This window comes from Pelobates fuscus, chromosome 12 (assembly GCF_036172605.1).
Source record: "Pelobates fuscus isolate aPelFus1 chromosome 12, aPelFus1.pri, whole genome shotgun sequence".
NCBI lineage: Eukaryota > Metazoa > Chordata > Amphibia > Anura > Pelobatidae > Pelobates > Pelobates fuscus.
Window position 1 is genome coordinate 108827584 of NC_086328.1, and position 27881 is coordinate 108855464.

A 27881-nucleotide genomic window follows, 5' to 3' on the forward strand; every position below is an offset into this window, starting at 1 on the left:
GACACACATGAGGCGTACTTCCTAAACTGGAAATTGCTCGACAAAGGAATTGCAATTTTTACCCCAAAATAGCGGTCTTTGAAACATAGCTCGATTGTTTGTTGATTTTGTTCTAAAATGTGCCGTTCTTTTATAAACTCCCACATTTGCCCCACTAACATTTTGCATGTTTTTTTTTTTTTTTTTGCTCATTCCCCATTATTCTCGATTCCCCGTCCCTATGAGGGCTGTTAGAACCAGCTGAACATTAAATAAAATACTATTTTGGCACATATCACATTTGCTAGATTTGTCGATTTCTTTCAATGAATCTTCACTAGACGAACCTGTTTTCTAAAACATTTTTGATTTGTTCCTCCTTTTTAATTTGTTTAGAACATAAACTGCCAGAAGATCGCCATTAAGGATTTAGATTTTACCTCTGAAATCTTACTGCCAATAACAAGAGACGCCTCCTGCACGGTAAGGACGCTGTGTTTTAATCTAAATTAAACTGCAATTAACAGCACAATATATCACTGAGTTTGTTCTAAATATGACCTTTCCCTCTGTACAAAATGTATCTATTTATTAAACTGACCTTCTTTTTATTACATAGACTCCACTTTTATTACTGCCTACTTATTACATGCCTAACCTGCATATATCACTGCCCTGCTATGTATTACATTCCCATGTCCCCTATATCACTACCCTGCTATTTATTACATGCCCATGTTCCTTATATCACTGCCCAGCTATGTATTATATACCCAGACTCCCTATATCACTACCCTGCTATTTATTATATGCCCAACCTGCTAATGTCACTGCCCTGCTATGTAGTACATGTCTAGGCTCCCTATATTAATACGCTGCTATTTATTACATGCCCAACCTGGCTATATTACATGCCCATGTTCCCTATATCACTACACTGCTATTTATTACATGTCCTTGCATTCTGTTTTGCTATCTTGCAGTTACAGAGACATCTTATATGACTATCATTCCATTTATTACACACACACACACACACACACACACACACACACACACACACACACACACAGACTCTTCTTATAACCCTGCCTTGCTAGTTATTGCATGTCCAGGCATCTTATATCACTACCATGTGAAACTGTTTTGTGAATTGCGAGATGGATCATTTTTTCCTAATACTTTTTTTATTAAAAATATATTGACTGTTTTTGTAAAAACATTTATTTTTTTTTTTTTACTTTTTTGCTTTTTAAGTTTCCATTGTAGAGTAAAATCTTCCAACTTGCAGCTGATAATTGATTAAACAGCCCCAACATAAAGCTGCCTAGCTCACAGTCCATGATTCCAGGGTTTTCCATTCTGCATGTTTAGCAGACATCTGTCTCCCTTTAAAACAAATCTGTGTTTCTCCAGCCCATATATACAATTTCTACGCTTGTACAAGTGAACTAAGGCATGTTCTCTTGGAATAATAAGTTTTATTAGTGATTTACTGCAAGGTTAGGCAGCTGGAGATGATGAATGGAATGCCAAATACTAACTAACCTTCATCACAATGGGGGGGGGGGGGGGGGGGTGTGCGCAATCTATGTAAATCCAATGTTATACTTGCTGCTCCATACATGGACTGCACCTCGGTCCTGACACAATATTCCAATAAACGGCGCACTCTGTAAGACCTTTATTTCACCATATAAATACCGGCAATGTTTCACCATCCTGGTTCTTTATCCAGCCTGGTGGATTTCATTCATCACACCCAGGGCTTTCACTTACTAGAATAATCCTGAATAAAAACTGGAGAGAGAATAATATGAAAAAGGTTTATTTATTTCAGGAAACTTCCTGCTATGTATCATACCTGTGGCCCAGAATGGAACATTTAGCCTATCGATAAAAGGAATAGTCATCTAGCGCGTCTCCAGACTACGTCATATTCCATACTTATGGCCTCATGATTGAGGGACTTGCTTTGATCCCGGTCACTGCATTGATAGCCACTCTGGGAGGCTCCAGCTCACTGAATTGATAGCTACTCTGGGAGGGTCCCGCTCACTGCATTAATAGCCACTCTGGGAGGGTCCCGCTCACTGCATTAATAGCCACTCTGGGAGGCTCCAGCTCACTGCATTAATTGCCACTCTGGGAGGCTCCAGCTCACTGAATTGATAGCTACTCTGGGAGGGTCCCGCTCACTGCATTAATAGCCTCTCTGGGAGGGTCCCGATCACTGCATTAATAGCCACTCTGGGAGGGTCCCGCTCACTGCATTAATAGCCACTCTGGGAGGCTCCAGCTCACTGCATTGATAGCCATTTTGGGAGGGTCCCGATCACTGCATTAATAGCCACACTGGGAGGGTCCAGCTCACTGCATTAATAGCCACTCTGGGAGGGTCCCGCTCACTGCATTAATAGCCACTCTGGGAGGGTCCCGATCACTGCATTGATAGCCACTCTGGGAGGGTCCCGATCACTGCATTGATAGCTACTCTGGGAGGGTCCCGATCACTGCATTGATAGCCACTCTGGGAGGGTCCAGCTCACTGCATTGATAGCCACTCTGGGAGGGTCCAGCTCACTGCATTGATAGCCACTCTGGGATGGTCCAGCTCACTGCATTGATAGCCATTCTGGGAGGGTCCCGCTCACTGCATTGATAGCTACTCTGGGAGGGTCCCGCTCACTGCATTGATAGCCACTCTGGGAGGTCCCGCTCACTGCATTCATAGCCACTCTGGGAGGCTCCCGCTCACTGCATTGATAACCACTCTGGGAGGTGCAGCTCACTGCATTGATAGCCACTCTGGGAGGTGCAGCTCACTGCATTGATAGCCACCCTGGGAGGTCCAGCTCACTGCATTGATAGCCACCCTGGGAGGTCCAGCTCACTGCATTGATAGCCACCCTGGGAGGTCCAGCTCACTGCATTGATAGCCACTCTGGGAGGGTCCCGCTCACTGCATTGATAGCTACTCTGGGAGGGTCCAGCTCACTGCATTGATAGCCACTCTGGGAGGGTCCAGCTCTCACTGCACTAATAGCCACCCTGGGAGGGTTCAGCTCACTGCATTAATAGCCACTCTGGGAGGGTTCAGCTCACTGCATTGATAGCCACTCTAGGAGGTCCAGCTCACTGCATTGATAGCCACTCTGGGAGGGTCCCGCTCACTGCATTGATAGCTACTCTGGGAGGGTCCAGCTCACTGCATTGATAGCCACTCTGGGAGGGTCCAGCTCACTGCATTAATAGCCACCCTGGGAGGGTTCAGCTCACTGCATTAATAGCCACTCTGGGAGGGTTCAGCTCACTGCATTAATAGCCACTCTGGGAGGGTCCAGCTCACTGCATTGATAGCCACTCTGGGAGGGTCCAGCTCACTGCATTGATAGCCACTCTGGGAGGGTCCCGCTCACTGCATTGATAGCTACTCTGGGAGGGTCCCGCTCACTGCATTGATAACCGCAGTGGGAGGGTCCCGCTCACTGCATTGATAACCGCTCTGGGAGGGTCCCGGTCACTGCATTGATGACCACTTTGGGTGGGTCCCGATCACTGCTTTGATAACCACTCTGGGAGGGTCCTGGTCACTGCATTGATAGTCACTCTGGGAGCATCCCCGTCACTCATTGATAGCCGCTCTGGGAGGGTCCCGGTCAATCTGTAGTGTTGTCAGCTGATCACTGCTTTCCAAGGCTTTACGGAGTCACATTTGATAACGGGGTCATTTCCATAAAAAAGGAATGGCATCAATAGACTCATTGCACCATGACCACTGAAATTAGGTATATTAATACAATCAGCGGTACTGGTTATTATACTTAGTGTTCCTGTAACTGTCCATAAACAGGCTTTGCTGGCAAATCGTGTTAATTGTTTCCTAAGGTTATATTTAGTTTGTGTTTTATGTTTTTTTTTTTTTACTTTTTTCTTTTTTTAATTCAAAGAACCTTAAAGCTCTGAATACTAGTCTATATTCAAGACACGCACATCTTTCCACCCAATCCTGCAGTCCCATTACCCCTGCTGTTTTCATTATCCTCAGAAGTCGTTTTCTGTGCAGAATCCAATTCTTGTTTCCGTTTGCAGACTTTAACAGAATGTACAGCACGCGGGCAACGTACAAACTGTGCCCATTACAGCTTTCACAAGTACTTTTTGCTGCTCTGACCTTATGTTGACCTTGCAAATAGAATTCAATAAATTAATTATTCCTAAAATTCCTAGTGGTAAAAGAAAGTATGATAAGTTCATTAACATCAAGTACATATTCATTTTATTTTTTTTATTTTAAAGTTTTATCTTTTTATCTGTAACATATATTATTTTGCCGTACGGGAAGAGAATGTTGGGATTTTAAAATGCAAATTAAGGCAGAGAGGACATTACACTCTATGCTATAATAACAAAGTTGCAAAAATAATCGCTTCAGGTATTACCGGACAGGCCGCGGATAATGTCCAGCAAAACTATGACTGTCAATCAAACCACACATCCCTTCCTGCAAGATTATGGGTATTACGCAATACAGAATGTCAAGTTACTAATATATTTCTCTACAATTGTCAATGTCAGTTGAAAGTACCTTCTACTTTACTGTCGGGCTGCGTTTGGCACTTTTATAACAGCAGTACAGGCTTATGACATCCTGAATTCCACAGGGAGGCATGGTCGATGTGGCTGCCTGACTGGATTGTGTATATATAGTTATTCTTGACTTGATTGACATGCTGAGGGTTATCACCTAAAGCAGCGGTAGGCAGCTTAGCAGCACTGTGTTTTTTTTTATTACGTTTGTCTATGTTTCTGTGTGCTGCTTGTGTTAGGTAGGGGTGCTGCGACTGCTTTGTTGGGTTTTTTTATGGGTATGCGGGCTTTGTTATTATATGTGTGTGTGCGAGAAGTTTGCGGTATTTGTGGTACTCCTACAACTGTCAGGGTACACAGTTACACATTGCCGAACACTGCTAGACACAATTTTAAACACACAAACAATCACTCTGCTAGGGACAAACAAACTGCAAGGAACACACATTGTAACACTCACTGCTACTACACACACTAACACTCACTACTACACACACACATTGTAACACTCACTACTACACACACATTGTAACACTCACTACTACACACACACATTGTAACACTCACTACTACACACAAACATTGTAACACTCACTGCTACTACACACACTAACACTCACTACTACACACACACATTGTAACACTCACTACTACACACACATTGTAACACTCACTACTACACACACATTGTAACACTCACTACTACACACACACATTGTAACACTCACTACTACACACAAACATTGTAACACTCACTGCTACTACACACACTAACACTCACTACTACACACACACATTGTAACACTCACTACTACACACACATTGTAACACTCACTACTACACACACATTGTAACACTCACTACTACACACACACATTGTAACACTCACTACTACACACACACATTGTAACACTCACTACTACACACACGCATTGTAACACTCACTACTACACACACGCATTGTAACACTCACTACTACACACACATTGTAACACTCACTACTACACACACACATTGTAACACTCACTACTACACACAAACATTGTAACACTCACTACTACACACACACATTGTAACACTCACTACTACACACACACATTGTAACACTCACTACTACACACACATTGTAACACTCACTACTACACAAACACATTGTAACACTCACTACTACACACACATTGTAACACTCACTACTACACAAACACATTGTAACACTCACTACTACACACGCATTGTAACACTCACTACTACACACACACATTGTAACACTCACTGCTACACACACACATTGTAACACTCACTGCTACACACACTCACTACTACACTTACACATTGTAACACTCACTACTACACTTACACATTAGCACTCACTGCTACACACACATTAGCACTCACTGCTACACACACATTAGCACTCACTGCTACACACACATTAGCACTCACTGCTACACACACATTAACACTCACTGCTACACACACATTAACACTCACTGCTACACACACATTAACACTCACTGCTACACACACATTAACACTCACTGCTACACACACATTAACACTCACTTCTACACACACATTAACACTCACTGCTACACACACATTAACACTCACTGCTACACACACATTAGCACTCACTGCTACACACACATTAACACTCACTGCTACACACACATTAACACTCACTGCTACACACACATTAACACTCACTGCTACACACACATTAACACTCACTGCTACACACACATTAACACTCACTGCTACACACACATTAACACTCACTTCTACACACACATTAACACTCACTGCTACACACACATTAACACTCACTACTACACACATTGTAACACTCACTGCTACACACACACACACACACATTGTAACACTCACTGCTACACACACGCATTGACAATGCTGATATTTTTAGCCTCCACTTTTGCTTACTATTTAGCAGTCGAATGATGGCTTCCCTGGCGTCCAGATGGGACTAGGATGGCCAGGTACATGGCAAGGGCAAATGTTTCAGCATGCTGCTCTACTCTTGCTCGATTTCTCCTTGACAAGGACTGGGATGCGGTGAACTGAGATCTGCCGGAAGTGAATTGAGTTCTGCTACTCACTGCACTGCTGGAAGTGAATTGAGTTCTGCTACTCACTGCACTGCCGGAAGTGAATTGAGTTCTGCTACTCACTGCACTGCCGGGAGTGAATTGAGATCTGCTACTCACTGCGCTGCCGGGAGTGAATTGAGATCTGCTAGTCACTGCGCTGCCGGAAGTTAATTGAGTTCTGCTACTCACTGCGCTGCCGAAAGTGAATTGAGATCTGCTACTCACTGCATTGCCAGGAGTGAATTGAGATCTGCTACTCACTGCGCTGCTAGGAATGATTTGAGATCTGCTACTCACTCCCCTGCCGGGAGTGAATTGAGATCTGCTATTCACTGCGCTGCCGGGAGTGAATTGAGATCTGCTAGTCACTGCGCTGCCGGGAGTGAATTGAGATCTGCTACTCACTGCGCTGCTGGGAGTGAATTGAGATCTGCTACTCACTGCGCTGCCTGGAGTGAATTGAGATCTGCTACTCATTGCGCTGCTGGGAGTGAATTGAGATCTGCTACTCACTGCGCTGCCTGGAGTGAATTGAGATCTGCTACTCACTGCGCTGCAGGGAGGGAATTAAGGTCTGCTAGTCACTGCGCTGCCAGGAGTGAATTGAGATCTGCTACTCACTGCGCTGCCGGGAGTGAATTGAGATCTGCTACTCACTGCGCTGCCAGGAGTGAATTGAGATCTGCTACTCCCTGCGCTGCCGGGAGTGAATTGAGATCTGCTGCTCACTGCGCTGCCGGGAGTGAATTGAGATCTGCTAGTCACTGCGCTGCCGGGAGTGAATTGAGATCTGCTATTCACTGCGCTGCCGGGAGTGAATTGAGATCTGCTAGTCATTGCGCTGCCGGGAGTGAATTGAGATCTGCTACTCACTGCGCTGCCGGGAGTGAATTGAGATCTGCTACTCACTGCGCTGCTGGGAGTGAATTGAGATCTGCTACTCACTGCGCTGCCGGGAGTGAATTGAGATCTGCTACTCACTGCGCTGCCGGGAGTGAATTGAGATCTGCTACTCACTGCGATGCCGGGAGTGAATTGAGATCTGCTAGTCACTGCGCTGCCAGGAGTGAATTGAGATCTGCTACTCACTGCGCTGCTGGGAGTGAATTGAGATCTGCTACTCACTGCGCTGCCAGGAGTGAATTGAGATCTGCTACTCACTGCGCTGCCGGGAGTGAATTGAGATCTGCTACTCACTGCGCTGCAGGGAGTGAATTGAGATCTGCTACTCACTGCGCTGCAGGGAGTGAATTGAGATCTGCTACTCACTGCGCTGCAGGGAGTGAATTGAGATCTGCTAGTCACTGCGCTGCCAGGAGTGAATTGAGATCTGCTAGTCATTGCGCTGCCGGGAGTGAATTGAGATCTGCTACTCACTGCGCTGCCGGGAGTGAATTGAGATCTGCTACTCACTGCGCTGCCAGGAGTGAATTGAGATCTGCTACTCACTGCGCTGCAGGGAGTGAATTGAGATCTGCTATTCACTGCGCTGCCGGGAGTCAATTGAGACCTGCTACTCACAGCGCTGCAGGGAGTGAATTAAGGTCTGCTATTCACTGCGCTGCCGGGAGTGAATTAAGATCTGCTACTCACTGCGCTGCAGGGAGTGAATTGAGATCTGCTACTCACAGCGCTGCAGGGAGTGAATTAAGGTCTGCTACTCACTGCGCTGCCAGGAGTGAATTGAGATCTGCTACTCACTGCGCTGCAGGGAGTGAATTGAGATCTGCTAGTCACTGCGCTGCCGGGAGTGAATTGAGATCTGCTACTCACTGCGCTGCCGGGAGTGAATTGAGATCTGCTACTCATTGCGCTGCAGGGAGGGAATTAAGGTCTGCTAGTCACTGCGCTGCAGGGAGTGAATTGAGATCTGCTACTCACTGCGCTGCCGGGAGTGAATTGAGATCTGCTACTCACTGCGCTGCCGGGAGTGAATTGAGATCTGCTACTCATTGCGCTGCCAGGAGTGAATTGAGATCTGCTACTCCCTGCGCTGCCGGGAGTGAATTGAGATCTGCTGCTCACTGCGCTGCCGGGAGTGAATTGAGATCTGCTAGTCACTGCGCTGCCGGGAGTGAATTGAGATCTGCTACTCACTGCGCTGCAGGGAGTGAATTGAGATCTGCTACTCACTGCGCTGCAGGGAGTGAATTGAGATCTGCTAGTCACTGCGCTGCCGGGAGTGAATTGAGATCTGCTACTCATTGCGCTGCCGGGAGTGAATTGAGATCTGCTAGTCATTGCGCTGCTGGGAGTGAATTGAGATCTGCTATTCACTGCGCTGCCGGGAGTGAATTGAGATCTGCTACTCACTGCGCTGCCTGGAGTGAATTGAGATCTGCTAGTCATTGCGCTGCCGGGAGTGAATTGAGATCTGTTACTCATTGCGCTGCTGGGAGTGAATTGAGATCTGCTACTCACTGCGCTGCCGGGAGTGAATTGAGATCTGCTAGTCACTGCGCTGCCAGGAGTGAATTGAGATCTGCTACTCACTGTGCTGCCGGGAGTGAATTGAGATCTGCTATTCACTGCGCTGCCAGGAGTGAATTGAGATCTGCTACTCACAGCGCTGCAGGGAGTGAATTAAGGTCTGCTAGTCACTGCGCTGCCGGGAGTGAATTGAGATCTGCTAGTCACTGCGCTGCCAGGAGTGAATTGAGATCTGCTAGTCACTGCACTGCCTGGAGTGAATTGAGATCTGCTACTCACAGCGCTGCAGGGAGTGAATTAAGGTCTGCTAGTCACTGCGCTGCCAGGAGTGAATTGAGATCTGCTACTCACTGCGCTGCCGGGAGTGAATTGAGATCTGCCACTCATTGCGCTGCAGGGAGGCAATTAAGGTCTGCTAGTCACTGCGCTGCTGGGAGTGAATTGAGATCTGCTACTCACTGCACTGCCAGGAGTGAATTGAGATCTGCTACTCACTGCGCTGCCAGGAGTGAATTGAGATCTGCTACTCACTGCGCTGCCAGGAGTGAATTGAGATCTGCTACTCACTGCGCTGCCGGGAGTGAATTGAGATCTGCTACTCACTGTGCTGCCGAAAGTGAATTGAGATCTGCTACTCACTGCATTGCCAGGAGTGAATTGAGATCTGCTACTCACTGCGCTGCCGGGAGTGAATTGAGATCTGCTATTCACTGCGCTGCTGGGAGTGAATTGAGATCTGCTAGTCATTGCGCTGCCGGGAGTGAATTGAGATCTGTTACTCATTGCGCTGCCGGGAGTGAATTGAGATCTGCTATTCACTGCACTGCTGGGAGTGAATTGAGATCTGCTATTCACTGCACTGCTGGGAGTGAATTGAGATCTGCTACTCACTGCGCTGCCAGGAGTGAGTTGAGATCTGCTACTCACTGCGCTGCCGGGAGTGAATTGAGATCTGCTACTCACTGCGCTGCCGGGAGTGAATTGAGATCTGCTACTCACTGCGCTGCCGGGAGTGAATTGAGATCTGCTATTCACTGCGCTGCCGGGAGTGAATTGAGATCTGCTAGTCACTGCGCTGCCGGGAGTGAATTGAGATCTGCTAGTCACTGCGCTGCCGGGAGTGAATTGAGATCTGCTACTCACTGCGCTGCCGGAAGTTAATTGAGTTCTGCTACTCACTGCGCTGCCGAAAGTGAATTGAGATCTGCTACTCACTGCATTGCCAGGAGTGAAATGAGATCTGCTACTCACTGCGCTGCCGGGAGTGAATTGAGATCTGCTATTCACTGCGCTGTCGGGAGTGAATTGAGATCTGCTAGTCATTGCGCTGCCGGGAGTGAATTGAGATCTGCTAGTCATTGCGCTGCCAGGAGTGAATTGAGATCTGCTAGTCATTGCGCTGCCGGGAGTGAATTGAGATCTGCTAGTCATTGCGCTGCCGGGAGTGAATTGAGATCTGCTACTCACTGCGCTGCCGGGAGTGAATTGAGATCTGCTATTCACTGCGCTGCCGGGAGTGAATTGAGATCTGCTATTCACTGCGCTGCCGGGAGTGAATTGAGATCTGCTACTCACTGCGCTGCCGGGAGTGAATTGAGATCTGCTAGTCACTGCGCTGCCGGGAGTGAATTGAGATCTGCTATTCACTGCGCTGCCGGGAGTGAATTGAGATCTGCTACTCACTGCGCTGCCAGGAGTGAATTGAGATCTGCTGCTCACTGCGCTGCCGGGAGTGAATTGAGATCTGCTACTCACTGCGCTGCAGGGAGTGAATTGAGATCTGCTATTCACTGCGCTGCCGGGAGTGAATTGAGATCTGCTACTCACTGCGCTGCCGGGAGTGAATTGAGATCTGCCACTCATTGCGCTGCAGGGAGGGAATTAAGGTCTGCTAGTCACTGCGCTGCCAGGAGTGAATTGAGATCTGCTACTCACTGCACTGCCAGGAGTGAATTGAGATCTGCTACTCGCTGCGCTGCCGGGAGTGAATTGAGATCTGCTAGTCACTGCACTGCCGGGAGTGAATTGAGATCTGCTACTCACTGTGCTGCCGGGAGTGAATTGAGATCTGCTAGTCACTGCGCTGCCGGGAGTGAATTGAGATCTGCTACTCACTGCGCTGCCGGGAGTGAATTGAGATCTGCTACTCACTGCGCTGCTGGGAGTGTATTGAGATCTGCTAGTCACAGCGCTGCTGGAGTGAATTGAGATCTGCTACTCACTGCGCTGCCGGGAGTGAATTGAGATCTGCTACTCACTGCGCTGCCGGGAGTGAATTGAGATCTGCTACTCACTGCGCTGCTGGGAGTGAATTGAGATCTGCTAGTCACAGCGCTGCTGAGAGTGTATTGAGATCTGTTACTCACTGCGCTGCCAGGAGTGAATTGAGATCTGCTTGTCATTGCGCTGCCTGGAGTGAATTGAGATCTGCTACTCACTGCACTGCTGGGAGTGAATTGAGATCTGCTAGTCATTGCGCTGCCGGGAGTGAATTGAGATCTGTTACTCACTGTGCTGCCGGGAGTGAATTGAGATCTGCTACTCACTGCGCTGCCGGGAGTGAATTGAGATCTGCTACTCACTGCGCTGCCGGGAGTGAATTGAGATCTGCTACTCACTGCGCTGCCGGCAGTGAATTGAGATCTGCTACTCACTGCGCTGCCGGCAGTGAATTGAGATCTGCTACTCACTGCGCTGCCGGCAGTGAATTGAGATCTGCTACTCACTGCGCTGCCGGCAGTGAATTGAGATCTGCTAGTCACTGTGCTGCCGGGAGTAAATTGAGATCTGCTACTCACTGCGCTGCCGGGAGTAAATTGAGATCTGCTACTCACTGCGCTGCTGGGAGTGAATTGAGATCTGCTACTCACTGCGCTGCCGGGTGTGAATTGAGATCTGCTACGCACTGCGCTGCCGGGAGTGAATTGAGATCTGTTGCTCACTGCGCTGCCGGGAGGGAATTGAGATCTGTTACTCACTGCGCTGCCGGGAGTGAATTGAGATCTGCTACTCACTGCGCTGCCGGGAGTGAATTGAGGTTTGCTACTCACTGTGCTGCCGGGAGTGAATTGAGATCTGCTACTCACTGCGCTGCCGGGAGTGAATTGAGATCTGCTACTCACTGCGCTGCCGGGAGTGAATTGAGATCTGCTACTCCCTGCGCTGCCGGGAGTGAATTGAGATCTGCTACTCACTGCGCTGCCGGGAGTGAATTGAGATCTGTTACTCACTGCGCTGCCGGGAGTGAATTGAGGTCTGTGTTACTCACTGCGCTGCCGGGAGTGAATTGAGGTCTGTGTTACTCACTGCCAGCTTCAGTTGTTCTCCAGCAGATATTTGAAAAAGTCCTCCTGCAGCCCTGTTGGCAAAATATTGCTGACAAATGCCGTAAAGTGTGAGTTATCGGAATTAAAAAATGTTTTTAAAAGATCACTAAAGGCCCCCTTGACCACTTAATCTTAATGAAATGATCTGGGTGCTGTGTTCCATTAGTTTGAAGCCTGCTATGTAAAACATTGCAGGTTTAGTACATATGGCAATGCTTACATTTCAGGCTTAAATATGCTTCTATTGACTGTCTACCAGTCTCCGTTCTCACAGGTAGCCTCCATTAGCAGCTCAGTGCGGCCACGCGTGCTTTTAGTCTCCAAATAAGGTAAATAATACCCTTTTTTACCTCATTTTTTAGTTAGAGCCCTGAATCTAAATACAAAGGAAAACACTATAGTGTTCGGATTACACTATGGAATACAATACACTATACGCCTTTTCATTTCAACTTTTAAGCCAAAATTGTTGGAAAAACTCAAGTCCCAGCTCATGTTTCAGCTCAGTGATTTGGGAATAAATGTTGAAATTCAATTTGATTTCCCAGCAATTCAAACTTTAATGAGTGATACTGATAATCAAAGATTTTACTGACTTGAATGGCAACCGGAAGTTAGTCCTGGTTTGATTAACATCCCGCATTAAGGGTAAGGATATACCTGGTGGAAAGGGAAATAGTGCTTGGAGTTTTCCTTAAATCAAATCATTATCATTATTTATAAAGCGCCAACATATTCCTCAGCGCTGTACAATAGGTGAATTAACCAACAAGTTGGACGTATGGAAACAGAAAGTGCCGAGGGCCCCGCTCAGTTCAGCTTACATTCTAAGTGAAATAATAACAGAATAAGCTGCTTTCTCCCCCTAAAAAATGTGTTCTAAACTGGTAGCTTGGCCATTTCTTTCTCTAAACCTCAGAGATTGTATCTTTTAAATAAAACATTAAATCCACGACTGCTGTTGTGTTGACGTTTTCACTTGAAGATACTTATTGCAATGCACATTTATATTAAAACAGTAACACCCGTTTGTAGTTTAAAAACAACAACAAAAATAAGGCACGTAAAACATTCTGCTGTGTACATGATATCTGGTGTCCTTATACTGTAAAATATTTAACTTTTTTTTTTAAAGAAGCTGTTATGACATACCCAGCACTTCAAGTGGGACACTTTGTATTTTAGGAGTATTGCTGGAGATGTGACCTTGACCAGAGATATTTTAGGTCAATGTTTGTGACATCATGACCCACTGATAACCATTTCTGGAACTAAAATGTAATATACAAATCATTGTTTGTGAACATGATACATTGATCCTATTCTAAACACATTTATTGTAGTTTAACCCCTTAAGGACCAAACTTCTGGAATAAAAGGGAATCATGAGGTGTCACACACGTCATGTGTCCTTAAGGGGTTAAAGACCCATTTTTGTTCGTATAATTGCTGCAGAGCTCTGTTAGACACCAGCAATATGGAGCTCCTAGAAAAGAGGGACATTGGGAGAGAAAAGAGGGATAGAGGGATTAGAGCCCAAAATAGAGACTGTTCCTTCTAAATTGGGACCCTTGTTTTTTTATTTTTTATGTATGTGGATCTAAACCTCATTGAATTGCATTCTGTGTTGAAGTAACCCTGTGCTGGCAGCTCCTGGGCCCTGCGGACACTGGTACCATGATTACAATCACTGCCTCTTCATGGTCAGGTAAACCCCATCAGTAGCACATTATCTGCGTGCATTGTGTAGAGACAGCCTAATTGTATCCTGTTCAGCTCGCAGACTGCCGGGACGGCAGAGCAGAGACTATCACAATGATAAATTGCTCTCTCCAAATGAAGAGGATGATCATTTCTAATTTCCTTCCTCCTCGTTGAATTGAGAAGTCTGCGTTCTTTTGTGTTTTATAATCTGCTGTGTTTAAAGTTCCCCATGCCTTCTGTAGATCTGGCATTTACCCTGCGCCGCTGTGTTGTGACCGATATGATCCATTAATAACGGCGGAGATCTGGGTCAGATACTGTATTCAGTCCAGTACATGTTTGGGAACTAATAAAGAATTTTTTATAGAAAGCTGAGTGCTTTGCAGGGACCTTTATATTGAAGCTATTTTGAATTGTTATAATGAGCCCCATTTTCATTATAGAATCTGCACAGCATAGTAGGTAAATAAATGTAACTGAAATTAAATTATCATCAAAATCTAGGCAGCATAACCTGCCTATTTTATCCTACATTTGCCAATTCAGTTTACAGTTTGCTGCAATTTTGCTTTTCGTGAATTAATTTTGTGGATATCGTCATATTTATTTCTTGGAATGGTGGACGCAAGGACGGTCCCAGTAGTTGGATAAGTCTTCTACTAAACTCTCAAAATATGCAAAAATTAACTATTTTATATTTAAAACATTTTATATAAGAGTTCCTATGAAATGGGTACCTGTGCAATTTTAGAGGGTCCCCAAAAGGTTACTGTGACATGAAGAGTCTAATGATAATTAGTGAAATTTCTTCTAACATAATATTACCATTTTGTAGCTCATTGTCTAACCTTAGAGTCTCATTGCACCCCAAGAACAGTCTGAATGGGAGAGAAATTAAGGAAGCTAAATTCATGTTTATCTCTGCAAATGGAGAAGGTATGGCTCTGAGTGCTGAGCGAACCTTGGTTTTATTTTTTTAAATTGTTTTTGTTATTAATGTCAAAACACTTAGATCTAATAACATGACTTTTTATTTAAGTTTAGAACCGCCAACCTTTGTAAATGGCTGTGGATGCAGGTTTGATGTAAGGAAGTTGAAGTTGTTTCCAGAAACCTTAATTATTATTCAGAAAGCATTATATCCCACAGCACTGTACAATGCGTGTTGTATATTGTTTTACACTTTCTGAGATCGACTCAATGCAAAGACTCTATAGTTTGATATTTTTGGAGAAAGTTACCAGCTATCTGTAAATCCCAACTGCAGCAGAAAAGACACAGGTACAGGAGCGAACTGAATGTCATCGCACCAAATACGTAAGCATTGTGTTGTTGATGGGAATTTACCAGGGAAGAGGAAACCAAAAAAAAAGGAGGCAAATCTTCAAACCGGTATTTCCTAGCTCAGCAATTTGGGCCTGAAATTTTCCAGTTCCCTGGTCCCAGTATAATTATTATTATTTAATTATTTATATAGCGCCATCAGATTCCCTAGCGCGGTACAATGGGTGTATATGAAAACGATACTTAAAAATGTGGGTGAGAAAGCGCTATTAGGTAAAGATCTGTCCTTACATACTGTCATCCTGTCAATCGGGGACGTGGAAGTTCGTCAACCTTTTCATGAACGAAGAAAATGTATCCGCTTTTTCCTTTACTGTGTTATCTGAATTTGGAACTGCCATTTTGCATTTAGTGCAATTTAGTGAAATTATAGAGAATAAGGAAGAAACGTACTCAGAGAACCGTGAGATTACAGCTTATTTTCATGGAAGAGCAGTCTGTAAATCTATAGACTCTATACTCGCGCTTCGTGCTATCTGAGTTTGTTGATTTAAATCAGGCAATATAATCCCTGTGCATCTTTCAAGACGCTGCTGTGCTCGGAAAATTAAATGGGGGGGGGGGGGGGGTCGCAACGAACGTGCAGGGTGACAGTCACTGCCGATAGACCTTGATTTTTATTTTTTATGCTGGTAGGAAAGTGTGCACGTGGCTGACTGAAAATCAATTCGGCAAGTCAACCATAGCTGAGCCAGCGTTTTCTATTACGCGTTTTGGGCAAATCGCTGATTTTATTGCTGGTGGACCCACCGAGAGCCAGGCCCAAGTTGATTAAATAGTTTACTGCTGGAACGCACTGTGTGATTGCCAAGGAGTCTTTCAGCTCAGGAATCCGTCACTGCAGAAGTAAAATGCGCAGGAAATATGCGCAAAGCATTCTACGTCTCCCGTAAAACCGTAAATTTAACCGTAAATCTGCCAGCGCGTAGAATGTGATAAATACTTTTCATTTTTGTCCTGAAAGCTCATACTCTGCAGCTGAAGGGCCATTAATGTCTTAACACTACTATTAAACTAATCTAATAACATTTGGAATTAAAAAAAATAATAATAATTTAATGATTTGAAAACATGTTAACATGCACCTGCTTCCCGGCTGCCAATCACATCACTCCTCTGTAAAATATGTATTAATTTGCGCAGCTAAACTCAGAAAGGCTACAGTTTCCATGTTGTCCGATCTGTTATTTAAAAAAAAAAAAAAAAAGTTTGTCAGTGATGTGCCATTCTTATTTTTTTTTTTTTATTGATTTTTTTTAACTATTGCCTTTAGTACTTCATGATTCACTGGAAGCCCCCCCTATGTGTCTGAAAGAGAAAGCAGTTATCTTATCACAGTTGGAAAGTAAAATATCCTGCTGTGAGATTGTCTACAAAACTGAATGGATGTCTTGCAATCCCACTCTGCCCCTTTAACCCCTTAAGGACACATGACATGTGTGACATGTCATGATTCTCTTTTATTCCAGAAGTTTGGTCCTTAAGGGGTTAAATACGTTTAATTTATTTTTTTGCTTTTTATTTGGTGGGGGGGGGGAAGGGAGGTATGGTAATGGAGTCTAGCAATACGTTGGGTAAGCCGAATGTAAAAAGATGGAGAAACTATTTCATTAGCAATAATGAGTCCTATTAGGGGATGGGGGGAATGGTGGGGGGTGGGAATGACCATATGTAATAGTTAAAACAACAGTTACATATTTTGTCCAACACCTACTTCATGGTGCATTCAGTCATTGACAACTGATCGGAGGTTTTCCTTATCTTCCAGATCTGAACCTTCTTGTTATTCTACGTATATTTGCATATTTTCCTTTGAAATAAGTCTTGCAAATCCATTTTTAGCAGAAATTAAGTTGTTGTTTTTTTTTGTTTTGTTTTTTTTGGCCTGGGGGTTCCCTTTCCTATTTTATCTGTTTTTTTTTTTGTCTTGTTTTTTATTTTATTTTTTTCCAGGCTTTTATTTTTAAGATCTCCACGGATTTCTTTTGTTTTGGGATGTTTTCAGAGATGGATTCGATTTCTGGAGCAGAAGTAATTAGTTTCAGTCCACTGATTGCAACGAGTCAGTGGTTTTTACAGCCGTCACAAAGCTGCAAAGGGAGTCGAGGCCCAGAAAATGATGTGCATGGAATAGTGCATTCAGACTTTTAGCAACATAATAATTGATATGATTTGAGGACACACTCCGTCTTCATTATTACCTCTAGATTCAGATGCACAACAACGAACAATAGGTTCTGAGTTCGACGCAGTCATTCAGTTTTTACTGCCTCCCTTTCACTCCAAATCTGGACCCAGGATATTTTACAAATGCCAGTAATGACTTGGCAATGACTCACAGGAAAGCGCCGTTGGGTATGCCAAATCACTTTGTATTGTTTCGAAGGCCGAAAGCTCGGTTTATTGCGAGGCAGTGTCTTTGCAGAATTGTAATGCTGCGCAAATATTTACAACAGAAACATAACTGTGTCCCTTTTTGCCGTTTTAATGGATGGACGGTTACATTGTCTTACAACTACCACAAAATACTTTTGTTCTTTCTTTACGTTGATAGGTTCAAAAATCCGTTGCACAATTTAGAGGAACTGTCATTACGAAGGGACAGGCGCGTTTATAATGGCTAGTTTTTTATTTTAAAAATCCATATTTTTTTTAGCTAAAGCTCTGAGCCAATGAGCTAGCCCAGCATCACAGGGCTTAACTCAGGAGGGCTTGGCGAACCTCCTAAGAGGACCTTTCTTATATCACTGGTGGAAGTGACTGGTGCAAGTAGCAAGTTCTGTATTTCAATATGGTTTTCAGTTCTTTAGAATTTGGTGTTTAGCGAAAAAAAACTACTTTTATTTACATTAATGCGTTTCTCTCCACTTTACTACCGGTATTATTATTGAAACCCGCAATGGGTTTTTGGCACTTTCTACCTTTAAAAAGGACTGCGAATACGTCTGTACCGAGCTTGGCTGGATATATCAGGAAGTATCACTTTACTGAGAGGGTAGTGGATGCATGGAATAGCCTTCCAGCTTAAGTGGTAGAGGTCAACACAGTGAGGGAGTTTAAGCATGCGTGGGATAGACATAAGGCAATCCTAGACTTAAGATAAGACCAGGGACTAATGAAAGTATTTAGAAAATTGAGCAGACTAGATGGGCCGAATGGTTCTTATCTGCCGTCACATTCTGTGTTTCTATATTCACTCACCTGTTGTTTTCTTATTTTTTTATATTGCCACTGTCCGCTATCCTGTGTGCCAGTATTTACACAATAAATAGGTGGGATGCTGTATTCTGCTGTAGATCTCCTGTGTGTCTTACAGCAGCTAGGTAAAACATAAATATATTAGAATGACATGTCTATGACATGTCTGTAACTCCTGCAATGCGGCAGTGACATATAAAGGGCTCATCTGGTATTTCATAGGTTTAGTGTTCTGACCATCACAAACACACAAAAAATGTTTCTTTAAAATAAAGCCAGATGTTATTATTATTTTATTTTAAATCTTTATTTAGAAATAAAGTACATTTAAATGAATTTAATTATTATTACAAAATTCTCCAATGTGAGTTTTTTTTATTTTTGGTTCTATATATAATATAATTGCTGTTTGCTGTGATGCTGCATGTTTTATACATATTGAAATGAAACGTCTTTTTTTTTTTTTTTCATTGATAAAAAAAAAATGAAATCTAAATGAGTTTATTTCTGTATTTTATTTTTGATGATGGTTGTGTAATAATTTATATCTAGTGCAAAGTGTTATATTTTCAGTCCTAGCAAGAAGTGTGAAATAGCCAACACGAAAGTGCAAAGTACAATATATAATATCACTAAAGATATAAAACAGTACAACAAAAATCTAAACATAATTAGAAATAATAATTTCAATAAAGAAACAGTTCAAACCAGACACTCCCCTCAGTGCCTAATCTCAATAACAATAGATGAGCGCTAAAATATTAAACTCCCCAGATAAAAATACAGAGTGCAATCAAAAAACGCAGTCCTATTAGTTTAAAGCAATGGTAAAAAAAAAATTAAACTTATACATTTCGGTAAATAAAAATAAGCCAATATTACTGCAACCAAACAGTGCAGGGAGGGTGAGGGGGGAGGTGGGTTAAACACACAGAGGGGCTGGGAGGGGGGAATGAGACACATGGAGGATGTGTTTGATTCTTTCATGTGTCTCTCCCCCATCCCCATATGTACCTGCTCTTGTCCATGAAGGATGGCGGTGCAGACAGCGGTACCTTATCGGACAGGAAGTGCTCTCAGCGAGCAATTCCTGTCATACCGGGTAGAGAGACACAGGGAAACCTCTACCAACAGTCTGCAGCTTGGCCACGCTGCTTGCTGTGACCGGCAGGAGGGGAGCGCTGTGCTGTGTTCTTCCTCCTGCAGGTAACCCGGCATTTGCGTGCCCTGGGCCACTGCGATAGTGCACCTTCCTTGAAGTTATGCCGGCCCATGGTAGCAGGGGTCGACAGGACGGGCGGGGTCTTTCAGGAGTGATGGGTCTGGTCACAGGTGTGACCCTTGCGGCAATGTTAGTTACGCCACTGCTTCAGGGGGATGTTCTATACACCAAAGCTGCTTCATTAAGCTGAAGTTGTTTTGGTGACTATATTGTCCCTTTAAGAAGATCAAATATAGGTGCTCATAGCGTAACACAGCAGGTTTATTTGACAAATTTAAAGAAGGAATATATTAAAACCCTTACACTAAATATTGGTGGGTTACTTAATGAAAAGACCCACAAACGGCCACAAGTGCATTAGTATCCACATGCAAGCATTCAGATCAGTTATGAGGGCGGCGCAGACAGTTTGTATTGTGCTGATATTTCACCTCACAAATGGCGATTTGCCGGCTGGCAGAACTTGAGAAACACACAGCCGAAATATTGTGGAAGCTTCCTAATCAACGCGTTTCGCTGAGCTTTTCTCACAGAGCTGTGGCTGCAGTAATATTGCCTTCTTTTATTACAGAAATTTAAACACAGCACTCATATTAGTACTGTATTCATTTTACACCCTTGCTTTAAACGGATAGGACGGCCTTTTCTTGTTTGCACCAGCAAATGATTTTCTAGTATTTTCAAGCGCTCATCTATAGTTATTTATTTGTTTGCATAGAAATAAATATATTTAATTCCACCGCCTCTCCCAGAAAAACTTTGGGAATACGTACAATTAATAATATGCAAAACAAAACTGTGATAAAAAAGTGATAACTTTTACTACTGATTACTGAACCCTTGTTAGCGCTTTGCTAATAAGTGCAACTCGTTACTACCGATAAACTTTTATTTACAATACTTTGAACCTAAATTTCCTTAATGCGCTCTCATTTGCCCAAACATCACGCTGTAGAGTGCTGGGCAACGTCTGATTTTAATTTGATTATCACTGCTGTCGTCATCCCGGCTGACTTATTGTCTTTTTTTTTTTCTTTTCCAGGCTCTTTGCGGTTACTTTGACGTATTGTTTGAGGAAAACTGCCATACGCCAGTGAGTAGTAACACGAGGCAGTCCAAATTAATTATGTAAAGAAATTGTATTTCATTTCTCGCCTTGGGGTATTTGGGGGGGCGAAGCTTGTTTTGCTGCTGTAAGCATTTAGCGTGTGTGTGTTTCATGTGATAAACTAATGTAGCATGATATTACAAATGCTGTTCTTCATCTGGGATCCTGTGTCAATAGGTTTCGTTCTCCACCAGCCCCTCGAGCTCCAAGACGCATTGGAAACAAACAGTCTTCATCCTCGAAAAGCCCATTTCTGTTAAAGCAGGTAAATGTCTTCATGGTAGGTCAGTGCCCACTATGGTAAGTGGTCAGTGCCCACTATGGTAAGTGGTCAGTGCCCACTATGGTAAGTGGTCAGTGCCCACTATGGTAAGTGGTCAGTGCCCACTATGGTAAGTGGTCAGTGCCCACTATGGTAAGTGGTCAGTGCAAAACGGGAAAAAAAAAAAACCATCCACTTATGTACAATTCTTTTATTCTAATAAAATTGTAAGTTTTAACGCATGTGTCCAAGAGACCGGGCAGCAGCCTGTAAATATTTTCTAAAGAAAAAATTACTTGCGCACTGTCCCAAATTTCTATGCACATTTAAATAACTGGAGGGTTTTAGTGTCACTAAGCTCACCTGCCACGTCAAGGCAAACCTCTTAGGTGAGTCGTACACTTACAATTCACCTTCCTTCTTTTAGATTCAGGTAAAAACATTTCTAATGAGATAAAGAGGGGTATTTTTCTAAACCCCTGCATACTTATTAACTATTAATAGGAAACACATGGGGTGGGCAGCAGCACTTTAACATGGCTGCGTAGTACAAAAGCAAATACTAACATACAAAATCAAACCGTGCGCTCGAACTCCCACTACTGCTGGGCGTCAGCAGTGACTATAGTACACACCAGCACCAATACATACAATAAAAATCAAAGAAAAAGATACGTGTGCACTATCCAAAATACCTATACACATTTAAATAGCTTAAAGTTTTTTAGTATCACTCCAATAACCATTTAACTGTAAGCTCACCTGCCACATTTAATGGCCGTAAGTTTGAGTGCAGGGAAAATGTGTGTGTGTTTTTAGATAGGGGATACATAACGATAACCTGTGTATTACTGGAAAGTAATGCCATCAATGCATCTTAGTAAACCACAGGATCAAATGTTGAGTCTCTAGCAAATCGAGGTGGCGTTATTTTTAGGGCAAAGATAAGTGGGTTAGGATTTGGGGTATTTTATTCTTAGGTCAGCACTGGGGCATATATGTCCTGGTCTGTCCAAGATTACTTCCAGGTGGCAAACGCAAATAGCTACAGCTTCCGTCCAGGACAGGAACTCCTACTTAACGTATTGGTCTTGGGCACACCACAAGATTAGGAACCCCAGTCCTGGGATGATCTCCTACATAGTCTGCCCATTGAAATACCAACTAAATCATGTACTGTATACAGTATGTTTTTAAAGAGGCTTTTAAAACCCAAGTACTTCTACTATTCCACTAGTTCAGCTAAAATGGGCTTTGCAAGATAGTTTGGATGATTGTCTCTCTTCTGACATATTCTGCACCTCTTTTAAATGACATGCGCTCCCAATATTTCCTGCAGATCGCCTTTACCATGTCCGGGCTGTAGGCCTGCACTTCTGTTTGTGAAACCCAGGCCGTTTGTGCCAGATTGATTATATGCTGCCATACTCCCTCGTGAATTGTGATGTCAGCTCTGATGTCAGACTCCAATTCACTGGAGGTTCTAGAGGTCAAAGCACAGTGGTGTGAAATCTCTGGATTATCTGCACGCTTCAAAGTTGGTTAGATTACATGTCAGAAATATCTAGAGCTGTGAGAATACAGGATTTTTTAAAATTAGTTTTTGGATTAAAGTAGCACATTTCTGTGCCAGAATGGAATATACATGGTGTGTGAGAAAGCCAAACGCGTAGAACGGGGGTAGATAACCTTCGACACTCTAATTGTTAAGGACTACATCTCCCATGATGCTTCGCCAGCATCATGGCTGTATTTGCATTAGGGGAGCTGTAGTCCACAACATCTGGAGGGGCCAAAAGTTGCCCACTCCTGGTGGAGATATAGGTACTCTTAATTTTCCTCTGAAAAACGTGCTTTAAAATGTGGAGCAACGTAAAGCAATGCACAGTTACATAAACAAAAATACAACCAAGTAACATGGAAATGTGTATGTGTGCAGAATGAATCTATGTGGAATTCTCCAATAATTGTGTAAATTTCGTACACATTAAACTTTTTTAGGCCATTTCATAACTCAGGGCTGTGTAGTGAGACATTAAACGAGTCATTTTAGGGAATATAATGCTCGCCATGATCTAGAACAGGGCTACCCAAAATGTAGATCCCCAGATGTTTTAAAACTGCAGCTTCCATGGTGCTTTGTCATTCTGAATGCATGCAAAGCACCATGGGAGTTGTAGTTCTGCAATTTCTGGGGACCTATCTTTTGACATTTACCAAATCTACCTAGGTGACATTTACTAAATAAAGTTGCAAAGAGCTGTATTTATACATCGTTGGTACATCTAGAGCTTATTTCTGGACACTGTCTAGCTTTAATGCCTAATTGTGGTAATGTCTCGGATCCTGGTGTCTCCTTCAGTAACCACGTCACCTGGAGCACAGAGTTCCTGGTGTATCACTTTATTTGACGTCCAGAAGTCACTTCTCTACAAATACTAAGTTTCCTTTTATATATTTTGCTGATGTGATTTATTGGCTCATCGTCCAGGTTACCTGAATTGCCACCACTCCATGCTCCAAGAATGCACCGGTTTGTGCTTTCAGTATGCTGAATCCTTCTAAAAATAATCTCGATCAGACGGTTTTCTGACTCCATTTGTTCCGGTCTTCAGCGTTTCTTGGCAATTCTCTGCTATGCATCATCCATTAAATACCTGCTTGGCAGAGAAACAAACAAACTAAAAAGCAACCTTTGTTCTGTCTTCAGATTTTGCATTCATTTACATAAGGGTTGACATGTCAGGTGCCATCCTCTCCTTGCACTCATGTAATATCTATAAGTATAGGTTCTGCTCCTCATATTACTTACACTAGTCTCTCTAGCTCTGGTTTCTAATTCTCCTCTAACATCTGCTTGGCTTCTACTCCTTGCATTGTTGTGGTGCTTTTCCTGCTTCTTACCCTTTCATTCATAAATTGTCTGTTCCACATTTTGCTCTTTTCATTCATACACCATTTGCTCTGCATTTTGCCACTTTCGTTCATGCACCATCTGCTGCACATTCTGCTCCTTTCATTCATTCACCATCAACTCTTCGTTATACTCCTTCCATTCATAGACCATCCTCTACACACATTCTGGTACTTTATTTATTCACCAACCGTTCCGCATTCTGCTCCTTTCATTTATACGTCTGCTCCACATTCTGCTCCTTTCATTCATACAGCATCCACTGTCCATTCTGCTGCTTTCATTCATTCATTTACCATTTGCTCTGCTTTCTGCGCCTTCCGTTTATACACCATCTGCTCCACATTCTGCTCTTTTTCATTCATACACCATCTGCCGTACATTTTACTGTTTTCATTCATACACCATCCACTGTACATTCTGCTTCTTTCATTCATACACCATCCTTTCATATTCTGCTACTTTATTCATTTACCATCCATTTCTATTCCTTTCATTCATACACCATCCGCTCCACATACTGCTTTCATTCATACACCACCTGCTTCGCATTCTACTCCTTTCATGTATAAACCATCCACTGTATATTCTGCTACTTTCATTCATACACCATCTGCTCCTTATTCTGATTGTTGCTCATTCTGTTCCTTTCATTCATTTATCGTCTGCCCTGCATTACGTTCCTTTCATTTATTTAGCATGTGCTCTGCATTCTGCTCTGTCCATTTATACAAGATCTGCTCCGCTTTCTTCTTTTTTTCATTCCTTTCAGCATCAGCTCCACATTCCGTTCCTTTCATTCATTTACCATCCGCTCCACATTCTGCTCCTTTTATTTATACACCATCAACTTTACATTCTGCTCCTTTCATTCATACACCATCCGCTCTATATTCTGATTGTTGTGTCTATATACCATCCACTCCACATTCTGAACAAAATGTCCATACACCATGGAACAGAGAGATTGAGGGCCCTGCTCAGTGAGCTTACATGCTAGAAGGAGTGGGGTATAGTGACACAAAGGGTATAAGTAGGGGTAATGAAATAAGTTGCTAGAAGGGGAGGTGTGGGCGGACCGGAAAATGAGCCTCGCCGCCGCATTCATTATAGATTGCAGCGGTGCAATCTGGGAACACGTAAGACCACTGAGAAGGGGATTGCAGTAGTAAAGGCGAGAAAGAACAACAGCATGGACCAGCACCTTAGCTGCATCTGGTGTTTAGTAGGGGCGGATGCGAGCTATGTGTTTGAGAAGGAAGCGGCAGGATTTGGAGATCGACTGGACACGAGGGGTGAAGGAGAGGTTGTAGTCAAAGAGAACACCTAGGCAGAGAGGATGGTAGCGCCATTGACTTGGAGGGAGACAGACACGGGACTCCAGGAGTAGCGCAACACTTGAGGGAGGAAAGACCAGAAGTTCTGTTTTGGACAGGTTGAGTTTAAGGAAGTGAGGACATCCATGCAGTGTAATGCATTCAGTTATAAAAGGCAAGAGCATAGTTGGCTACACATATTGAAAATGTCATGGTTTCCCTCTGTGTGTAGGATGTGCCGATACATCTAGTCACACGTGGTGTTCGGCTGCATGTTAAGCGTTCAAAAGTGTGTGGCTGCATATTAGTACTACAAAGGTGTGCCGATTAGTGTCAAGCGTGTTATGGTGTACCGCAATGTGCAAGGGTGTGCTGCAAAAACGTATCCACTCAAGGATGTCTCTACATACTTAGAGTGTAGGCTATTTTGCCGCATTCCTGCTGTGCAGTTCACTGCAGACGCGTGTCTGATTCATTTTTAGTTATTTCCCTTTCAGTTTGCTATTAATGTTGTTGTGCTGCAGAGTTCTCTTTGTCCTCATAATACCATTGAATGAACTAGACGTATGCTCCTTCCGGGGCTTCATCCGAGCCTGACATTTTATTATTCTTTTCTGTTGCTGCAGAGATTTTCACTGTAATGTAAGATGGTCCTTTTTCCCAGAGACGCGATAAATTAGAGCAAGAAACAAACCCATTTAAACACACACGTAAGATCAGCCAAATTGCTGTGTGTTTATTTGTAAGCACAATTAACCAGTCTTGCAGGGATGAATAAAAGACTATAATTGAATTAATTTTGTCCTAATCTCCCGGCAGCACCGTGGTGCAGTGTTCAGCTTGCCGCGGGGCCATGATGGGGACAAGGTGATGCTGCGTTATCCCAGAGAGAGCTTTCTTTCCAGCTCAGGGGGCAGTCGAATAGCTGAAAACATCAGTCATTTGATATCTACATGACACTGATTAATTGTTACGATCATGGGTAGTTATGAAGCTCCCGTTTCATTCGACTGTGAGACGCAGACCAAGAGTTTGCAAATTCCAATCTATATATTTAACTCTGCAGTGTTCCAAGAGTTCTATAGTGTTCATTTATATTGAGCATATTTTGTAAAATGTTTATCTTTTCTTAAAACTTTTTTTTTTTTTTAACGTATAGGCTTTATTTTAAGCTGGCTATATACGTATTAAATAAAAATCGGATTGGGGATATACTTTCAGAAGTTCATTGTTTAAACAACTTGCAGAAATGTAATAAAATTGTTGCTCTGCAATTATTGAGAGCTGAAATAATGTAACGTAAGCTAAATAATGTGCGCATGGATTGCGAAGGTTTGATTAACTCTTATGCAACCAGATATCTGTCTGGCTCACGACACGGATACACGTGTAGTCATGCAGATGTTGTGATGCGCTCCGTGTCATCAATCACGCAATGCAGTACTCACGCATTTACTGCCAAACTTGTCAACGCAGCAACCAAGAGATTTGCCCTTTCTGTAAAATCGTTCTACCCTTCAGCAAAATGATTTTATCTGAGTTATCTGATTTTATGTTCGAAAAGGTGTGCAAAAGTGAGTCATTTTTGGAATATCAGCTGCCAGATTTAACATAAAATACATTTCTTTTAAATTGGTGGATAATTCTGCTTTTGAATAAAATGAGTTGTACCAAAAGTGCTATGTCTACAGCGCAGTGAAGTCATTATAGATCTTCTGTCTATTTATAATGTGTAGGTTTACAGTCTATACTGTTATGTATTGGTTTTCATTGTTCGTCAGGAAAGGATACTTTTTTTTTTTCATTCCTCGTGACGCACAGCTTAGATTTTTTTTCTGAGCCGTTCACTAGAACATTAGATTTAAATTTAGAACGCAATCGGTACGGGTGACATATTATCCCAGACCTTGATTACAATCAAATGATTTCTTCTCTTGCAGGCGAAGTCTTGGACGGCAAGATAACGGTCCGTAAAAATAGAAAAGACCCTCGTTCTCTCATCATAACTCTTTCATTAAACAATGTGACACAGACATATTCTCTTCAGTAGAAGCCATTCAGCTGTCTCCAATGTTCTTCTAGTAACCGGATTCTGAAATATTTTTTACTTTGAATAAACTTGTTTATTGACAAAAGATGTGTCGATCATTTAAAGACATGCCGTTATGTTAGAAAATCATATCCAGGAAGATTGATTTGTTGTTTTTTTTCAATCATTTAAAGGTCTGCTACACACTTAATCGGCAACTTGAAAAATCACAAGTAATCTCAAAAGAACAGAACAGAAAGTTCCACTAGGGTCAGCAAAACAGGCAGAGACCGGGACTGTACGTTTTACAGATCATTTTGAAAATGTCACCATTTTAATATCAAGGCATTA

At 43.1% G+C, this 27881-nt stretch overlaps 1 protein-coding gene across 1 annotated transcript in view; it reads left to right on the top strand.

Annotated features, from left to right (window-relative positions):
* Positions 1-27672, top strand: part of PRMT3 (protein arginine methyltransferase 3) — an 87962-nt gene extending 60290 nt beyond the window's left edge. The window contains exons 13-16 of the mRNA XM_063438619.1: positions 376-462; positions 20944-20994; positions 21187-21274; positions 27442-27672. Of these exons, the coding sequence (XP_063294689.1) occupies positions 376-462; positions 20944-20994; positions 21187-21274; positions 27442-27551 (336 nt within the window). The 3' untranslated portion in view covers positions 27552-27672. The remainder of the gene's footprint in view (positions 1-375; positions 463-20943; positions 20995-21186; positions 21275-27441) is intronic.
* The last annotated feature ends 209 nt before the right edge of the window (positions 27673-27881 follow it).